Here is a 15,588-nt window from a genome sequence, read left to right as displayed (position 1 = left end):
CCAAGGCATGTCCACAGAAACAGATCCTAAACCAAAATCTCAAGGTGGCTGTGAACTTTTGTGCAAAGGCAGATTCAAAGATGCTCTATTACCTATGCCAGAATTTGTAAAGTAAAACAATCTTATTTATGCAGTATGCTGGTCTCAGTGTTACTACTGCCCCCCTTCCCCTTCTTCCTTTGTTAAAAACTTAGGTTTTCCATGTTTCAAAGAGAATTTATCTATTTTCTGTCTTGATGCTTTTCAAAACAAATTCAATCCTTCTCTTTTAGTTGGCTGGAGAAAGCGTGGGATTACTATAGAAAGGAAGAATCACTAAAAACCCCCTTGACTGATCAACTCAGACTGACAGGGTGTAATTACAGACACATTGTAGACACATAAGGCATAATCTTAAAATTAACTTCAGAATTTAACCTGTCCTACGCTTGCATCTCAGTAACATTTTAAAAAATCCTTTTTATTTATACGCTGACGCACTCAGAGTATGAAAGTTGTCTTTTAAAGCTTGGTGTCTGCTTGCAGCTGTATATTGTTCTTGCATACAAAATCTTTTTGCTGACATTTAACACCCACACTGCAGGCCTGCAGCAGCTTACAAGGCTGAGGGCACAGAGCTGCCCCCGCCCTGGGGGTCACTCTGTACCCACAATATTTCAGTGCCCACCCCCTTCCTTAATTACAGACAGCCTGCAGCCCCAGGAGCAAGAACACACCATTTATCCCCCACACCATTCCCTGATGCATCCATCTTCTCCTTCCCTTCCTTAATGCAATACTATCCCCTCTCCCACACAGCCTCTCTCCAGACTTGGAAAGGCAAAAGTACAGACAAGGACTATGGCAAGGTGATGTTCTTGGGAGGGCAGGGGAGGATCCTACCCTATGTCACCAGATCCTACCAGTCCCTGTACTTCCCTGGAAAACAACTTACCTGTATCCAGCTACCACTTTAACTCTGAAAGATTGGCTCAGATTGTGCAGGATGTGCCCTCATTGGTGCACTTAGTGGTAGGAAATCTCTGCTTCCAACAGAGTGGGATAGTGCTTTGGCAGGACCTGCAGGACCTCTTAAAAGGATGATTATTTTATAATTTTATTGTATTGAGTTAAATGGAGAAATCTCTTCTGTCATTGCAATGGGCCACAACAAGGTAATAATTGATATAGACTCTCAAGACATTTACAGAAGGCTGATCATTTTCATTAAGAAACCCATACTTTTATACCCAAGTTTGCTACAGGTGGACCTAACTGGTCCTCCAATCAAAACACCATTGGCAAAATAAGAAACCAAACCACCCTTTGGTAAACAAATCTCCAGAACACATTCCACATGTTCCCAATACCAGGCGCAGCAAGTTAAGAATTGTTTCTCATTCTTTTCTCTGATCTTCTCACAGCCTTTCCCAGAACAATGCCTGGGAAAGCTGTCTGTTTCTCTCTGTGGCCAGAGAGCTGCTGCCACACTCTTCCATCATAATAAACTATATTATGAAAATATGGCTCAAACTTGGCCATGTTTCCACCATGAGCATTTTAATGCAGGTGCTTTACAGTGCTGTGCAGAGTGGGCATTCACCAACCCTCCCACAGGTTCTCCAACACCATCAGACTACAGGTTTGCTCTCTTTAGTCCTTGCAGTGGATGGCACTTTTCTTCACTTGTTTCTGTTTCTGGTCTACTGCCTTTGCTAACTCTCAAAGACTATTCTTACAGCTCTAATTGCATGTCTTGGGCAATGAAGCAAGCATTGGAATTCTGCTGCCCATATCACTTGCAGAGTTTAATTAATGGAAGGGAAGAGGTGGTGAAGCTTTAGAATCCAAGATCTGGAGCAGAAAAAAACAGCAGAGCTGTCTGCTTTTAAGTATGTATAGCTGCTCTCCTTCTGTAGTCCCATCTCTGAAATTCTTATTTCAACCCTTCATTACCACTCCAGTGTCTGCCACTTCCCACACTGCTCACAGCACTGGCAGTATATAACACATGGAAAAAAGATTTTCTATTTTAATAAAATTTCTGATATATTTCAGGTCCTGGAAGGTCTGAATCACTAACTCAGTGTATTATCTTTATGTCACTGACACTACTCCTACCACGACAAGTTTCAAGGCATTAAGAATTATTGGGATGTTTTTCCTTCCCCATGCAGAGGAGGTTATCTGAGCACGCAGCTCTTATTCTGGGATGAGAGATGGCGAAGGAGGGGCAGGAGCAAATGTTCATGTCACAAAGACAAAAAATGTCAGCCATGGCCACCAGACATTTCATGAACTAGGTGCTGTCTGCTCCCAGTAAGTAGCACCCCATAGGATCAAAGCAAATCAGAAGCAAATCTTCCTTTCCCTCTCTTTTGCCCCCACCCCAGAACAGCTTTTGCTCTTGACTTTCCTGCTTGTTTTTAGGGCAAGTCACTAGCCTTTGCAGCTGCCTTACTAAATCTTAAGAATGGAAGTTCAGGTAGCAAGCCTGACTGTGCAACCAGCCTGAAAGGCCAAGGTGGCCCCCAGGATCTTAGAAGACAACTTAGAGGTTTAGTTCTCCCCATCCAAGCTTTCATCTGTGGAAAAACCAGCATCAATCCAAAAGCCATCAACTCAAGCTACAGTACATTTACAGCTAAAATTTTCAAATAAAGCCAATTAAAATTAATGAACAAATGAACAAAGGAGTGGAGTAGGAGGCAATGCTAACTCCAAACATTAAAAAAAAAAAAGTCCATTCTCCAGAAGGAGTTGGATTGTTTTCAAACCTCTGCAATAAGCTGAATTCAGGTTCTCCAGGTGTTTACCACTCCTTAAGGCACTCACAGCTTAAGGAGGAGCTACAAAAGCCTCGTGGCCAGAGGTGCCAGCTTTTCAAGAAGTCAGCACACAGGTCAATAAGAACTTGGATAAGGGACATATCAGCTGTCTGAAATCTGTCCTCCTCTCATGAAAAATGCAGGGGAAGGAGACAGTTTCTTCTTTATGCAGATGGGAGCACTCCTTTCCACCCACTCTTCCCTACAGCTTGTATTGAAAAGTGGTTAGTCATAGCAGGACACAGACATGTTCGTGCCTGGATGAGGAAACTCAGATGATAACAAGAACATATTCTTGTCTGCAGGCCAGGAGACAACCACGTGGTTGCCTTGCAAGCCAGATTTTATAATTCCTTTGTGCTAGGGAGAGCAAGTCACTTGTTTAGCCTTAGTCAGCACCTGGGGAAATACACTGGTTTTACTTTCCAGAGTGAACAAACTTGTGCATGCTTTTCCCACAAGCTTCCTTTTTGTCCAGGCTTCTATTTACTCACAGGCTAACAAACCACACACATAGACAGAGCTGTTGGCCATGACATCTACAGAAAACTAACCAAAATCAGGACAAGGGCTGTGGACATGGATGAAGCTAATGCAGAAAGCCAATTATTCTCTGGTAGGAGCATGTACCTGGCAAGGAGAAAACCCTCACCCTGAGGTCTGACCCCTTAAAACATGCGATGTTGTAAACATTCATTTGCAATTCAGTGAGTAGCAGCTCATCATCTCAATTTCAGTAAGACACTAATGAGCTGGTCTAAATATATTTACTTGTTTGGTTATGATTCTCCTCTGAAAATGCTGTCCTTGAGAAGACATGCACAACACAGTGGTAAGAAGTCAAGCATTCTCTGCATTTGGCAAGACACAGCACACAGGCAGGGTAGGAAAACCCATGGTGAGCCTTTCTGGGGGTGCAGTTACTGACCCTGTCCAGGTCCTCATGCTCAAATAGTGAGGAAACACAGCAATTTGCTGAGCCTTACTCATTTTTAATCCAGAAATTTGGGATGCAACTGAGAACTCATCATAAGGGTGAGATATAAAATTGATGTCCCCTTTATCCTACCCTGGGGCATTGCAAATTCTGCAGTGCCAGGTGATGGCACTGTGACAAGAGGGTTCTGGGCTCCCCCAAGTGCAGCCCTGCCCCCCAGCCACCCTTCCAAGGAAGGCTTTTATGGTCCTGGGGCAGTACCTGTGCCCAGGAGGCTCAGGAGGCTGCTCCTACCCGTGGTTGCCATACACTGGGCACAGCTGAAAACAGCTGGGAATGGTAAAGAGATGAAATTACTGATGGGGTCTATTCAGATACATAAAAGAAACTATTAAAAAAATCCTCTAGCACACCCTTGGTATTTAATTGGTTACAAAACTGGCACAATGAGGGCAGAAAGCTGTGAATGTGGCACTTAGGGACATGGACGGGCAGTGGAGGTGGCAGTGTTAGGTCAAGAGTTGGACTCTATGATCTTAGATGTCTTTTCCAATCTAAATCATTCTATGATTCTATAAAAATCATTCCCACAAGCAGCAGACTCATCAATCAGTGTCAGGACCTGAACACATTTTTCCCCTCTCAGACAATATTATTGTGCTCAACATCTTAATGAGTATGAAACTGGCAACAAGATATTTACTTTGATCAAGGTGTTTATTGCATCTCAGAGGGCACACATGCACTGGGGTTTTTTGTTTTTTGGGGTTTTTTTTGTTTGGGATTTTTTTTAAACTGAAATACAAAGAAAAGCCATTTTGAAATTAACTTTTTATAGAACTTTCCCATTACAGTGTATGTTATCCCCACAGCAAATTCAGATACAACCACTTTTAATGGTACCATACATTGATTAAATAGTTCATTTGAAAGACTTTAGGTGAATATCTTTCCAACCCAATATGCTTTTACAGAGAACTGCCAAGCCACTTGTAACACTGATCAACAGTGACCTCATTGAAGAGTCAAGATCTTACACCAAGCCATCAGCAGAAACAGTATGAGAACAAATAAAAATCAAAGGAACACAGTATGTACAGTAAAGGGCATGGATCTCCGGATCAGAATTAAATCTAATCACCAATAGTACAAAAGCTACTCACAGCGCATTCGGGGCAATGAGAAAACACTATCCTAAGGCATACACAGGTAAGCACTAAATTAAGAGATGTACAGAAGAACTGAACAGAGATGAGGAACATCACTTGTAATGTTTTGACTACAGATATACCAAAAAGTGCTCTCGTATTTGAAATCCCTTACTGCCAGCACAACTAGGGTTGCTTTTTCCCAACTACATGGAGAGAAACTGACCCTTTACTTATTTTCAGTGCGTTTAGCAAGAACTAATAAATATGCCAATTATAAATGCAAAAATTTAAAGAATTAAAATAGATTTAAAATTAAAAACAGCAATAAATATGGTATTCTTTCAGATATGGTTTTTCATTCTTGGTAAATCATTGAAAAAGTATTTGTTATGGAAGTTTTCCTTTATATTACTTTAAATTATTTTAACATATACAGTGCCACAAAAATAAAACATTTTTTTCACGACAATTGAGATTCCTGTGACTGGAAAAAGAAAAGGTATTTTGCACAATTTTGTAAGTATTTTCTTTAATATCTGATATTATCACACTATGTTTTTTAACAGATAAAGGAGAAATTGAGTCCTAGGGAAACTTTGGGTGTCCTCAAAAAGTTATATACATTGAAACCTTCAAAAACCACAGACATTGCTCCAAATGGCTCACCAAACAACAGCTGCATAATCTGCCCCTGTGGGATAGGTTCAGAAAAGCACTAGAAGGCATCAGAAACATACATCCATTGTTTAAATTGTAAAACACAAATAACCCAAGTACACAAATTTTGAGAGAGTAGGGATAACAGCTAAGGTAGTACACATTCCTAATGTTCACTTTCACAGCTGTGCTACACGTTTCAGGAGGAAGAGAAAGTCTGAGTAAGCACTGGGTTTGGTACTGGTGGCTCACTGAGAAACTCTGAGCATCCATTTGTAGTCTCCAAACTCACGTTTTTAGCATCCAGTCAGAAAAAACGCAGCTGTGAATATAGAAAAGCATTAGATGAAAACTGATATAACGAGTTAGTAAAGCATGTTCTACAAAGAGCATGAAATCTGCTCATCTCTCCACATCTCAAAGGATTTACCATCAGAAGCAGCAGTCTTCCCACAGCCAGTTATGAATCTCTCTATTATAAATACAAGTTGAAAGCAGTGAGTCCCAGCAGTGGTGTATCCCCACCCCTGGCTGTCTCTGCCAAGTGCCAGGTACACCTCTCTGGGGCTGGAATTTGGAGAAGGGTGAAGTGGAACTGGGAGATGCCTGCTAAGAGCAGCCTGAATCACTGCTACTAGTTCCAATGCAGAGTGGGCTCAGAACAAATTTTAGAATTAAGCTCTAGGAAGGAAGAGAAGTGACTCATGAAGAAGGCTTTAAAGTTATGTAATGATTGTCCTCTCCTCACCTTATTCTAGACACATTATTCTAGACTTAATTATAAAATGCATACCTTATTTCTGCATTATTATTTTTTAATTTGCTTAAGCGTTAATTCAATTTTATATTCCTACTTGGCCCTCCAGAACCATCAGAATAATGTTTTGGCCTTTATTTCATTCCATTATACAGTACTGTTTTTTGCTTCTCCTCCATTTTTCTTTGCATTTACTCCTCTGTTCCTCCCCATTATTGCTCCACACAGCACTGCTCAGGACCTCACAGCCTTACCATTCAGAAAAGCAGTGCCTTGAAAAATTGTATGGTAGGGTAGGACATTAGCTGGCAGCAGTGAAGAGCTGCAAACAACTTCCCCTTGATGACAAGAATATGTAAGTTTTTTCCCTTTTGACACCTTCACACCTATGACACCAAATCTGTTTCAACACCCCCAAGAGTGGAAAAAGCCTCTTCCACACCATCTGCCCCTCAGTATTTGTACACTGCTATTCTATGTGTTTCAGTAATAACTTCAAGAAAATACCCAAACATGAATGCTCGGACTGAATGGAAGCAAGGAAAAAATTGAAGTTATGCATCGAAGATACTTTTTTTTTTTTTTGCCAAAAGCAACTGTCAGAAAAAGTTTATCTGTGAGTCAAGACTTCAGGCTAAAGTTAAGAGTGTGGACAGAGAATTTGGTTTTCAATACAGTGCATGTTTCTAGCTCTGCAGCTGCAATTTTATCTGTCATATTCAACCTAAACAACATCTGTGTGCCAGACATGTACCAGAGAGTGACATGCTGGAGCAGGCAGCCACAGAATACCTTATCGTTTACAAGAAATCCTTGATGTTAAGATCCGCTAATGGGTCCTTTGTTGGAGGTTTCTTGGGGCTCTGAGTAGCAGGAGTTGGGCTTGGAGAAAGCTGACAGACGCAGGAGAAAAACAAAGCAGACAAGAATACACAAGCATTAGATAGACACAGGCAGTTCTCACACAAGCACATTGCAAGTATAAAAAGTTCTCATTTGTCTGCAAGTCCAGCCGTTTTGCTCAAGCATTGTTTGGATTCCATCCTCACTACAGGGTTAACAATGTTTGGCAGGTTTAGTGGCTAGGGCTATAAATACTGCAGATTCTAATTAGCATAGCTTGAGATCTCTCCCTCTCTGTAAAACAGGGAGGCGATAGAACCTTCAACCCAGAGAGAAGAGACAATTGTTAGATGTTAAAAACCAAGTTTCAGAGCAAGCAGAGAGCATCCTCCAGGGTACTGAAATTCCCTGTTACTGGCAGTTAAGTACAAATTATTTGACATTGGTAATGTAAATAAGAGTCCAAAAGAAACTGGAAATATGATTAGATCATACTGGGTTCCTCCTTTGGCAGGTGAAAAAATGGTCATTCAATAGAAAACATCAGTTTTGAAGTTCCATGCAAAACTTCTGATTATGGTGGTCAAATGATTCTCCCACTCTGTCCTTACTCCTCCCCACTCCTACCTCAACTCAGGGCACAAGAAGTATTTTGTATGTAGCCCTGGCACCTTGATGACCACTTTTTCAGTAAAAAATTTCTGTGTCCCATTATGGTATTCTTGGTAAGCACAGAGATAGTTTAAAGTGGGAGGAAAAGCAAGACTAAGTATATTCTTACTTACAGCTGTTTCAAGTTCTATTTTTACACAGAAAACCTTGACAAGCTTCATTGGGAATGTAGTTCCCTGCATAAAAATGGTGGTTTGCTATATGTTGATTGCTTAGTATTTCCAAAACAAGGGCAGCCTGGTTTCCAGGGTTACCAATGAGCTTCTACAGCTGCAGCATCAACTTCCATCTCCCTCCTTATTTGAAAGGCAAGATGGACTTCTGACTCACAAAAAGAAAAATACTACAGCTAAATAATTTCCTGCATCTCCTCAGGAAAGGTTCTTTCTTTTCAGTATTATTACAAACCAAACTCTAGTTGAAGTAATAGCCTGGGACAGGTGTTACAGCTTATGCTGCATCACCTGCTGAGCGTAGCTATAGTAAATTTTGGTAGGCTGTGAACAGAATAGCAGTGCCTGAGAGTTCCACTTGCAGCTTTATTCAAATATTCTCCAAAACCAGATCTTGGATGCAGTTAGCTGTAAGAGACTTTTCAAACCCGTTCCATTGGTCTCATACAAGGCAACTGCAAAAAAATCCAGGTGGTTCATGTGATTTGCTGCAAGGCAGGCAGCTGATCCTTGGCCCAGAGCTAGGGCTGAGCTGAGCTAATGCACACACACACCAGGAGCTGCTTTCTAGAGGCATGGAGAGCATGAAGCATTGGTGTAGAGCGATGCTCACCTGTACACCAGGGCCAGCGGCGGCTCCAAACGGGGGCCTCATCATGGGCTGCCCGTACATCACCGGCTGCTGGGGCATCATGGGCACCCCTGCACCTGCTGGGGGCTGCAAACCAACACCGAGTCAGCAGGGGCTGGGCGAGGGAGGGACAGCACTGTAGCGAAAGAGACTCACCATCCCAAATGCTGCTCCTGGCTGTGGGACAGGTGGAGTACCTCCTGCTGCAGGAACAGCACTTGCTGGAGGCACAGCTCCTGCCTAAAAAATAAAAAAAAAAAAAAGGGCAAAAAAGCACAAAAATCTAACAGCAACCATCTGGAAACCACACATAGTCTCCAGCACTCTCAAAGCTGCTCTGGAAAGTAGGACTGTTACGCAGCACATATGCAGCCTCAAAACCACAATACTTCAAGGAATGAGAGAGCTGAATGAGTCCTTATGCTCAGCTTCTTCCTTCATGAGAAAGCAATGGTGACAGACTCCATTCTCTTCATGAACAGAGCCCATTTACTGACTACAACTCAAAATAGGCCCAAGAAAACACAGTTTCCTTCTCCTTATAGTGTAAGAAAGCACCCCAATTTCATAACAGCTAACGCACTACGACACTTATTGTAGCAGTGTATTTTAGTAAAAGCTTAAGCAGACTGTAAAGCTAAAGGAAATAGCTGCTATAATGAGTTTACAGTGAAGAAAAAATAATTATGCACCAAGATTCATTGAAGTTAAAGGATATGTTCACACTCTTAAACCACAATCAGAACCATTACTAAGAACAGTTTAGTTTGTCTTGCTATGATTTTCATTCAAATAACAAAAGGCAAAAACAAAGGTTATCTTCCACGACAATTCAGGGAGAACTGTTAGTTTAGTAGTCTGACTGGATATACAGCACAAGAGCACCTTTAAAGAGGCCATCCCACCTCACTTATTTAGCACAGCCTACACATCATCCCTTTTGGCTGCCTTCTGTGTAACTCCCATGCAGTGTCTCCTTATAGCCTTGAAGGCATCTAAACCTTTCCTTTTCACAGATATATACAATCCAAATTATTAACAGCTCTGAGGAGAGGCAGAAAGTATTCAAGGAAGGGATGAAAGAAGGGCAGTAGGATTTCTTACTGCTCTTGTATGGCCTAAGCACACTGACACCATTTCAAAAAGTCCCTAAGTGCATGATTCTGAAGAAATATATACAACACAAATGTTTCATGAAATGCTACCAAAACTACCCAGCTTCCCAGAAAGACCAACTACTTCTCAGATGGTAAAATCACCACAAGATCAGACTGATGTTGCAGAAGCTCGAAATTTCAGGCAGTACAAGTCATCAGGTAGTTCACATCAAACTAAAGCAGTAAAGAGATAGTTTTCAAGCTTACAGCACAGAAATAGTTAATCACAACTGCCATATTCAACCCACTGGCTGAGAATTGTCTGTTGGACAGACAGCCCAAGAGGAGCTGTGTTAGAAGCTTCTAGCTAGTTTTAAGCCAGCAGTAGTAACTGCAGTGCAGGTGAGTGCTGTTAGTATCTTCATGTTTAGTAAGTGCAGTAAGAGGTCAAAAAAAATTCACTTACACTGTACAGTATTGCCCAGCCTTTCTATCAAGAAAAAAAGTTGGTGTTACAACTAACACATTAAGTACAGAGAATTCTTGTGTCTTCCATAACATTATGGAATGTGCTCAGAGTCATGTCAACACCTGACTGTGGCAGCAAGTGACTGAACTGGTTGTGGTCCCCTTTCAGAGCTCTTCTTTCCTTTGCCAACCCAACCTCATTCACATGGAGGCTGTTTTAAGCCTTGTGAGACATTTGATGAGGTTGAGGAGATGGGGTATTACTCCTCTTCAGAATACTTTTGTAGCTCACTCATTATCAAGTTGCTCTTGTTCCAAGTTTAGATTTTTAGCTCAATTTGACCCTCTTCTCTCAAAATTAGTGCCTAACCTTTTACAGGGTAATCTTACCTTTTCCAACTGCTCTACCCTGCTAAATAAGCTATCCACTCCTGATCTAACATCAGGTACTTGATCAATATGAATACTGTGTAGTCTTTTGATCTACTTCATCCAGTGAAACTCGAGGAAAACCTCTGTATATTCTCTCCTTATAGTACATCAGCTTTGCATCAATAATGTTTTATTTTGAGCACTTGAGCTGGGCCAGATCCTGGCCAGATCTACATGGCTAATCACACACTTGGAAATGCCCACAGGTATTAAATGTACAGGTAGAGCAATACCTTGATACACAAGCTAGTGTATTTTTCATTTACTACTCAATGGTTTATTTATACCCACTGTAAATGGGCTCTTAAAAAATGTGACTTGAAATACTCATATAATTTACACAGAAGCAAACTCTTTAGCCTCAGTAAGTGGAGCAGTCCCTACAGGTATGCTTGCACAGCCTCATCAAATATTGGAAGCCCAAAACCAGTGCTGTCTATGGATTAACCACCTACCAAAGGACCGCCTGGGACACCACCAGTTGACCATGTTGCAGGTGCTACTTTTGGCTGCCAGTTGGCTCCTCCTGTTAACTTTTTCTCTCCAGCATTCCACTGCAGGTCTCCCCTAACAGAGAGGGAGAGAGGCAGGCTATTATTTGCACACTTCCACAGTGAAAATGAAAAGCAGTCACAGCATACATTAGCATTAGACGTGCAGCTACATTAGCTTATGGTGTATGCAGTTATTAACAGAAAGATTTACTTTTAGTGACACTCAGTTTCAAGGGTTGTTAGCAGTAGACACCAGAACACTCTAAGCTGAAGTCAGTTACATGGTTATGGCCTTTGTGGTGAGAATTAAAGAGAAGTTTTACTTAGTATTGACTGAAGGCAACATATCACATATACCCTTGCAAAGTAGGAAGAGGGACTGCTACTGCCTATTCTACTGGGGCCAGGCAGGAGAGCTGCCTGCTAGATGTCTTTGAAAGGCCATTTCAGTGCTGGAAATCTTGCTCAGACAGCTGAAGAAGGAAAGCATTCAGTTCTGCAAAAAGTTGATAGATACAAGAGAAACAAATCATTCATAGAATAAAAGGGCTGTCGAAAAAACAGGTTTTGTTACAGGCTGCCTACCAGAATAAAATACACCATTTGAACAAAGTAGATTAAAGGAAGCTACATTTTGAGGCTAAACCTCATGATATGTTTGTGCACATCCCTCTTATCATCTTCACAGAGACACAAAACATTCTGAAGTCTTGCATACAGAGGAAGGCTCAGGGCACAAGCAAGCAGTTAAATTAGGAAGATAAAAACATAAACACAATGTTGTAAGTATTTCTTTTTGCAAAAAGAAAGTTATTGCTGCATGGAATGAACCTCTTTTCTATTTTGGAAGTGTTTCAATGCCTACACAATAAGTACCTCCAGCATCTGTAAAAATATAACACATCTATTACATATTAGCATAGATTATTGAGGGGAGCTATAAAAGTATATATTATCTGGACTATTTGTTCATTATAAGCCATTTGGAAATCAGCTATCCAACATGAAAACAGTAATTTACAGGAGAAAATATTTCTAACACTCAGATTCAAGACAGCAGTTTTGTAAGCTATATCAGGAACACTGAACCCTAATTATTCAGTAAACCTGTACAGAATAGAATACTTTCTTCAGAATTTTTCTGGATTGGGAGGTCAGAGCATATAACCAATTCATTGCTACTTAATAAACACTGAAATAGATGTAGTGCTTTACACCAGAGTAGAAAAATTCCTTTTATCTTTAAGCAAAGTTGCACTTACTTTTTAGAAGTAGTACCAGAAATTCCAAGATCTGAAAATTGTAAGGAAAAAAGAAAATAAAGAAACCACACATTTAGAAAATTGGAGCCTGTCAAAGCAACAGTTTACATTTCATTGCATTGGGGCCTACCAAGAGCAAAAATGTTTTGGCTGTCTTCATTTAGACAGCATCAGAGGACTGGCCACATCTACCTATTCTGCAGGACAAACATCTGAGAAACCTTGCAGTTGTCTTGCACTTGAGAAAGTAATTTTTGCTTCAAAATTTTTAGGCCCACAAAATGCCAAGTTATTTGAGAGCACTGAACTATTTACCATGAATGGTAACACTAGTTTCTGTTCCTCATTACACATACAGAAATAAAAAGCTGTATTCTACATACACTAAATGTGGAAATTGCCTATAAATTTTCCACTGTTTTATCTGCTTGGTCACACATGGAAACTCCAAATAGTTTCTTTAATTACCCTTTGGAAGAAGTCTTAAGTTAAATTTTAAAGAGTACTCTTCTAGCCAGACCATTATAACTCCTGTAATTCATAAACTGTTGCTTGATTTTCTCCTCCAAACTTTGATATAGCAGGTGATTTACAGAAGATATTTGAAGGGATTAAGAGTCTTGCTGACTTCCAAGCACAGTATTTTCCTCCACACCTAACAGCCATGTCTGCATCATAAGATCAGTTATACCTTTGCTGTGGTGTGTCTACATATACTAAGGGAGTATTCATTTTATACAACTTCAGCAGGATTACACCTCAGCCTAGGTGGGCTTCTGATAGGTTTTTTGGAGGGGTTGCAGCTACTGATCTCTAATTACAAAAGGTCTAGCCCTTTTTCCTACTACAGGAAAGTATATATTTATTTAAGTTCAGCATTTTAAGAACATATTTGTAAGTTCTCTGTCCCTGCCTGTTCTTGAGTGCACTCATCACCCCACTGCTACTCTTTATCTCATTTAACATGAAGTCAGCTATTTGTGTCCACCAGCTTTGCTGCTTAAACTGCCATCAGACACTTTGGACAATTTTCACCTTTCCATCTATTACAGAGGGGCACATCCATTAAGAGTCTGATGTGCCTCTGAAATGTAGCTGGGATGATCAGATATTACAAATCACACCCACCAAACAAATGCCAGTATTTGTCTCAGATCCTGGGCTCCAAGAAGGATAAACCCAGACTAAGAGAATCAGCTATCTGAACCAAGCCTTATTCCTGCTGATAGCTTCCCCAGTTTCCACAGCAGAACAGGAGGATACTGAGGCAAGCTAAAATAGGCAGGTATTTGCTCCATGGAAAAGCAACATGCATGCCACACCACTCAAAACCAAAATTTGTCACTTACTGCCGACTAAGTTTGCGAGAGATGAATCAAGATCGCTCCCGAGGCCTTTGCTTGCTGCTGCAGCAGGGACTGTTGCTGTGGCTGCAGGTGCTACAGGCTGACCAGAAGGAACCATAGTTGGCATAAGAAGATCACCTAAGCCATCAAACACTGGAAGTGAAAGGAAAGTGAGTTAGAACAGCAGCTGTGATCAAAAATACACTGCCTGCCACTCTGCTGTTGCTCAACGAACACAGCACAGATGACCACACCACAGATTTACCCAAACACCATTTGACATTGAAAGTAATGCCAACAAGGGCATGCATGTCATTTTACCAGACACTGAATGTACAGTAATCCTCAAAAAACTATACCAATGAAAACTAACATGAGAAGACATGCCTAAAAAAGGGATTTAATTGGAGCATTGAATCTACATAGATACAGCACCACTTCCACATGACACTATTTTTCTTACAACCATCCTTACAGAGATGTCAGATACACACACATTTGTCAGGAGATATTCATTTAAAGGTTTTTAAAATGAACATCTTGCTGCAAACACCAGTCAGAATTACTGTGGCAAAGGCAGTCTTATACCTTGACATCTCACAGCAACAGGATTGGCAGTCTCAAGATGTTACTATTCACTTGCAAGCAGCAGGGAATCGGGAAAACCTACTAACATCTTATGAGATCAGAAGGAACCAGAACCATCCACACAGACAGTGCTATTCTCCTTAGTCCAGTCATCTAACTCAGAAGCTCATTTTTTAGATCCCTTGAAGTCAAACTGCTTGGTACATCTCATGCCTGAGTTCTATCTTCTGATCTGTATTTGAGGTACATGCTAATGTTAAGTCAACAGGGAGGGGTAGCATGTGCACTGGCAAGCAACCAAATAACCAAGCAGCAGTATTATTTCCATCTTGTTTTCTTGTACGGTTGTAGAACTCACCAATTTTAAGTTTGTAGCAAGGACCCAGCATGAAAAATATAGAATGGAAGAGATGCAAACAAAATGATAGCAGTGATAAAAGTTTAAGCTTATAATCAGGCAAAGAACTCTAGGGCAGTTTCTGTTGTGTGTACCCTTGTGTGTGCCATGCAGGCTCCAGAGCACCATCAGAAGCCGTGGCAACAGGACTTGCCTCTATACTTGATTTACAGAGTAGAGTTTTCCTTGTTTGTGTAATTCCTGATTCATGCTATCAAGCACATGCAAGGATGATGTATACACTAGTTTGTCTTTTACTGACATGGCAGAATAAAAAATGAGTTCAGAGAGCTCTTGGGCACACACCAGCCTTATCACCACCCTGAGGTTCTTCCAGTAAGAAAGAAAAAGGAGGTCACTGATATTGCTTGTACTCAGAGCCTAAATATGGTGTCATTAACTCATCTACTACACAAAATGTATTAGAAAATTCACAGGAAGAAACCCTGTAGCTCACCTGATGCATCAAATGAACTGCCAGTTGTTGGAGCTGTTGTCCCAAAAGCTGCATCAAAGTTAGGCTGTAGTAATCCAGTTTGAGCTGGAGTGACTGGGGATGGTGATGGAGAGGGAGCAATAAAGGAACCTCCAAAGCCTTTAAAAAACAGAGAGGTGAGGATGTTAGAGCCAGCCTTGTTAGACTGTTTACCAACTCCTCAGTCTATAAAGGGTGGAAAGGCAAAAAACAATTCTTACTAGGCCATTTTAAAATAAAGAACATTTCAGCAGCCTATGTGAGCTTCCCTATGTTTATTAGGCTTACTTCAGTATAATGGAACCAAGAGGCCCTCATAACCCAAATCCTAGCCCACAGCAAGTCTCATGCTCACAGCAGCTAACCCTGAATACGGAAAAATGCACTGGCATCAGAGATCT

The 15,588-nt window shown here is 40.9% G+C and overlaps 1 protein-coding gene across 1 annotated transcript in view; it reads right to left on the bottom strand.

Moving 5' to 3' along the window:
- Positions 1 to 4,442: 4,442 nt before the first annotated feature.
- SNAP91 (synaptosome associated protein 91) overlaps positions 4,443 to 15,588 on the bottom strand; it is a 62,408-nt gene continuing 51,262 nt past the window's right edge. Inside the window, exons 23-30 of the mRNA XM_054279725.1 lie at positions 15,170 to 15,307; positions 13,731 to 13,880; positions 12,382 to 12,412; positions 11,081 to 11,192; positions 8,785 to 8,868; positions 8,611 to 8,715; positions 7,102 to 7,202; positions 4,443 to 5,874 (exon numbers count right to left, since the gene is read on the bottom strand). Of these exons, the coding sequence (XP_054135700.1) occupies positions 7,110 to 7,202; positions 8,611 to 8,715; positions 8,785 to 8,868; positions 11,081 to 11,192; positions 12,382 to 12,412; positions 13,731 to 13,880; positions 15,170 to 15,307 (713 nt within the window). The 3' untranslated portion in view covers positions 4,443 to 5,874; positions 7,102 to 7,109. The remainder of the gene's footprint in view (positions 5,875 to 7,101; positions 7,203 to 8,610; positions 8,716 to 8,784; positions 8,869 to 11,080; positions 11,193 to 12,381; positions 12,413 to 13,730; positions 13,881 to 15,169; positions 15,308 to 15,588) is intronic.

The sequence above is a fragment of the Melozone crissalis genome, unplaced genomic scaffold (assembly GCF_028551555.1).
Source record: "Melozone crissalis strain CALT ecotype California unplaced genomic scaffold, PUWL_Pcris_2 ptg000027l_1, whole genome shotgun sequence".
NCBI classification, from domain to species: domain Eukaryota; kingdom Metazoa; phylum Chordata; class Aves; order Passeriformes; family Passerellidae; genus Melozone; species Melozone crissalis.
This window is presented reverse-complemented; position numbering and strand designations above follow the sequence as displayed.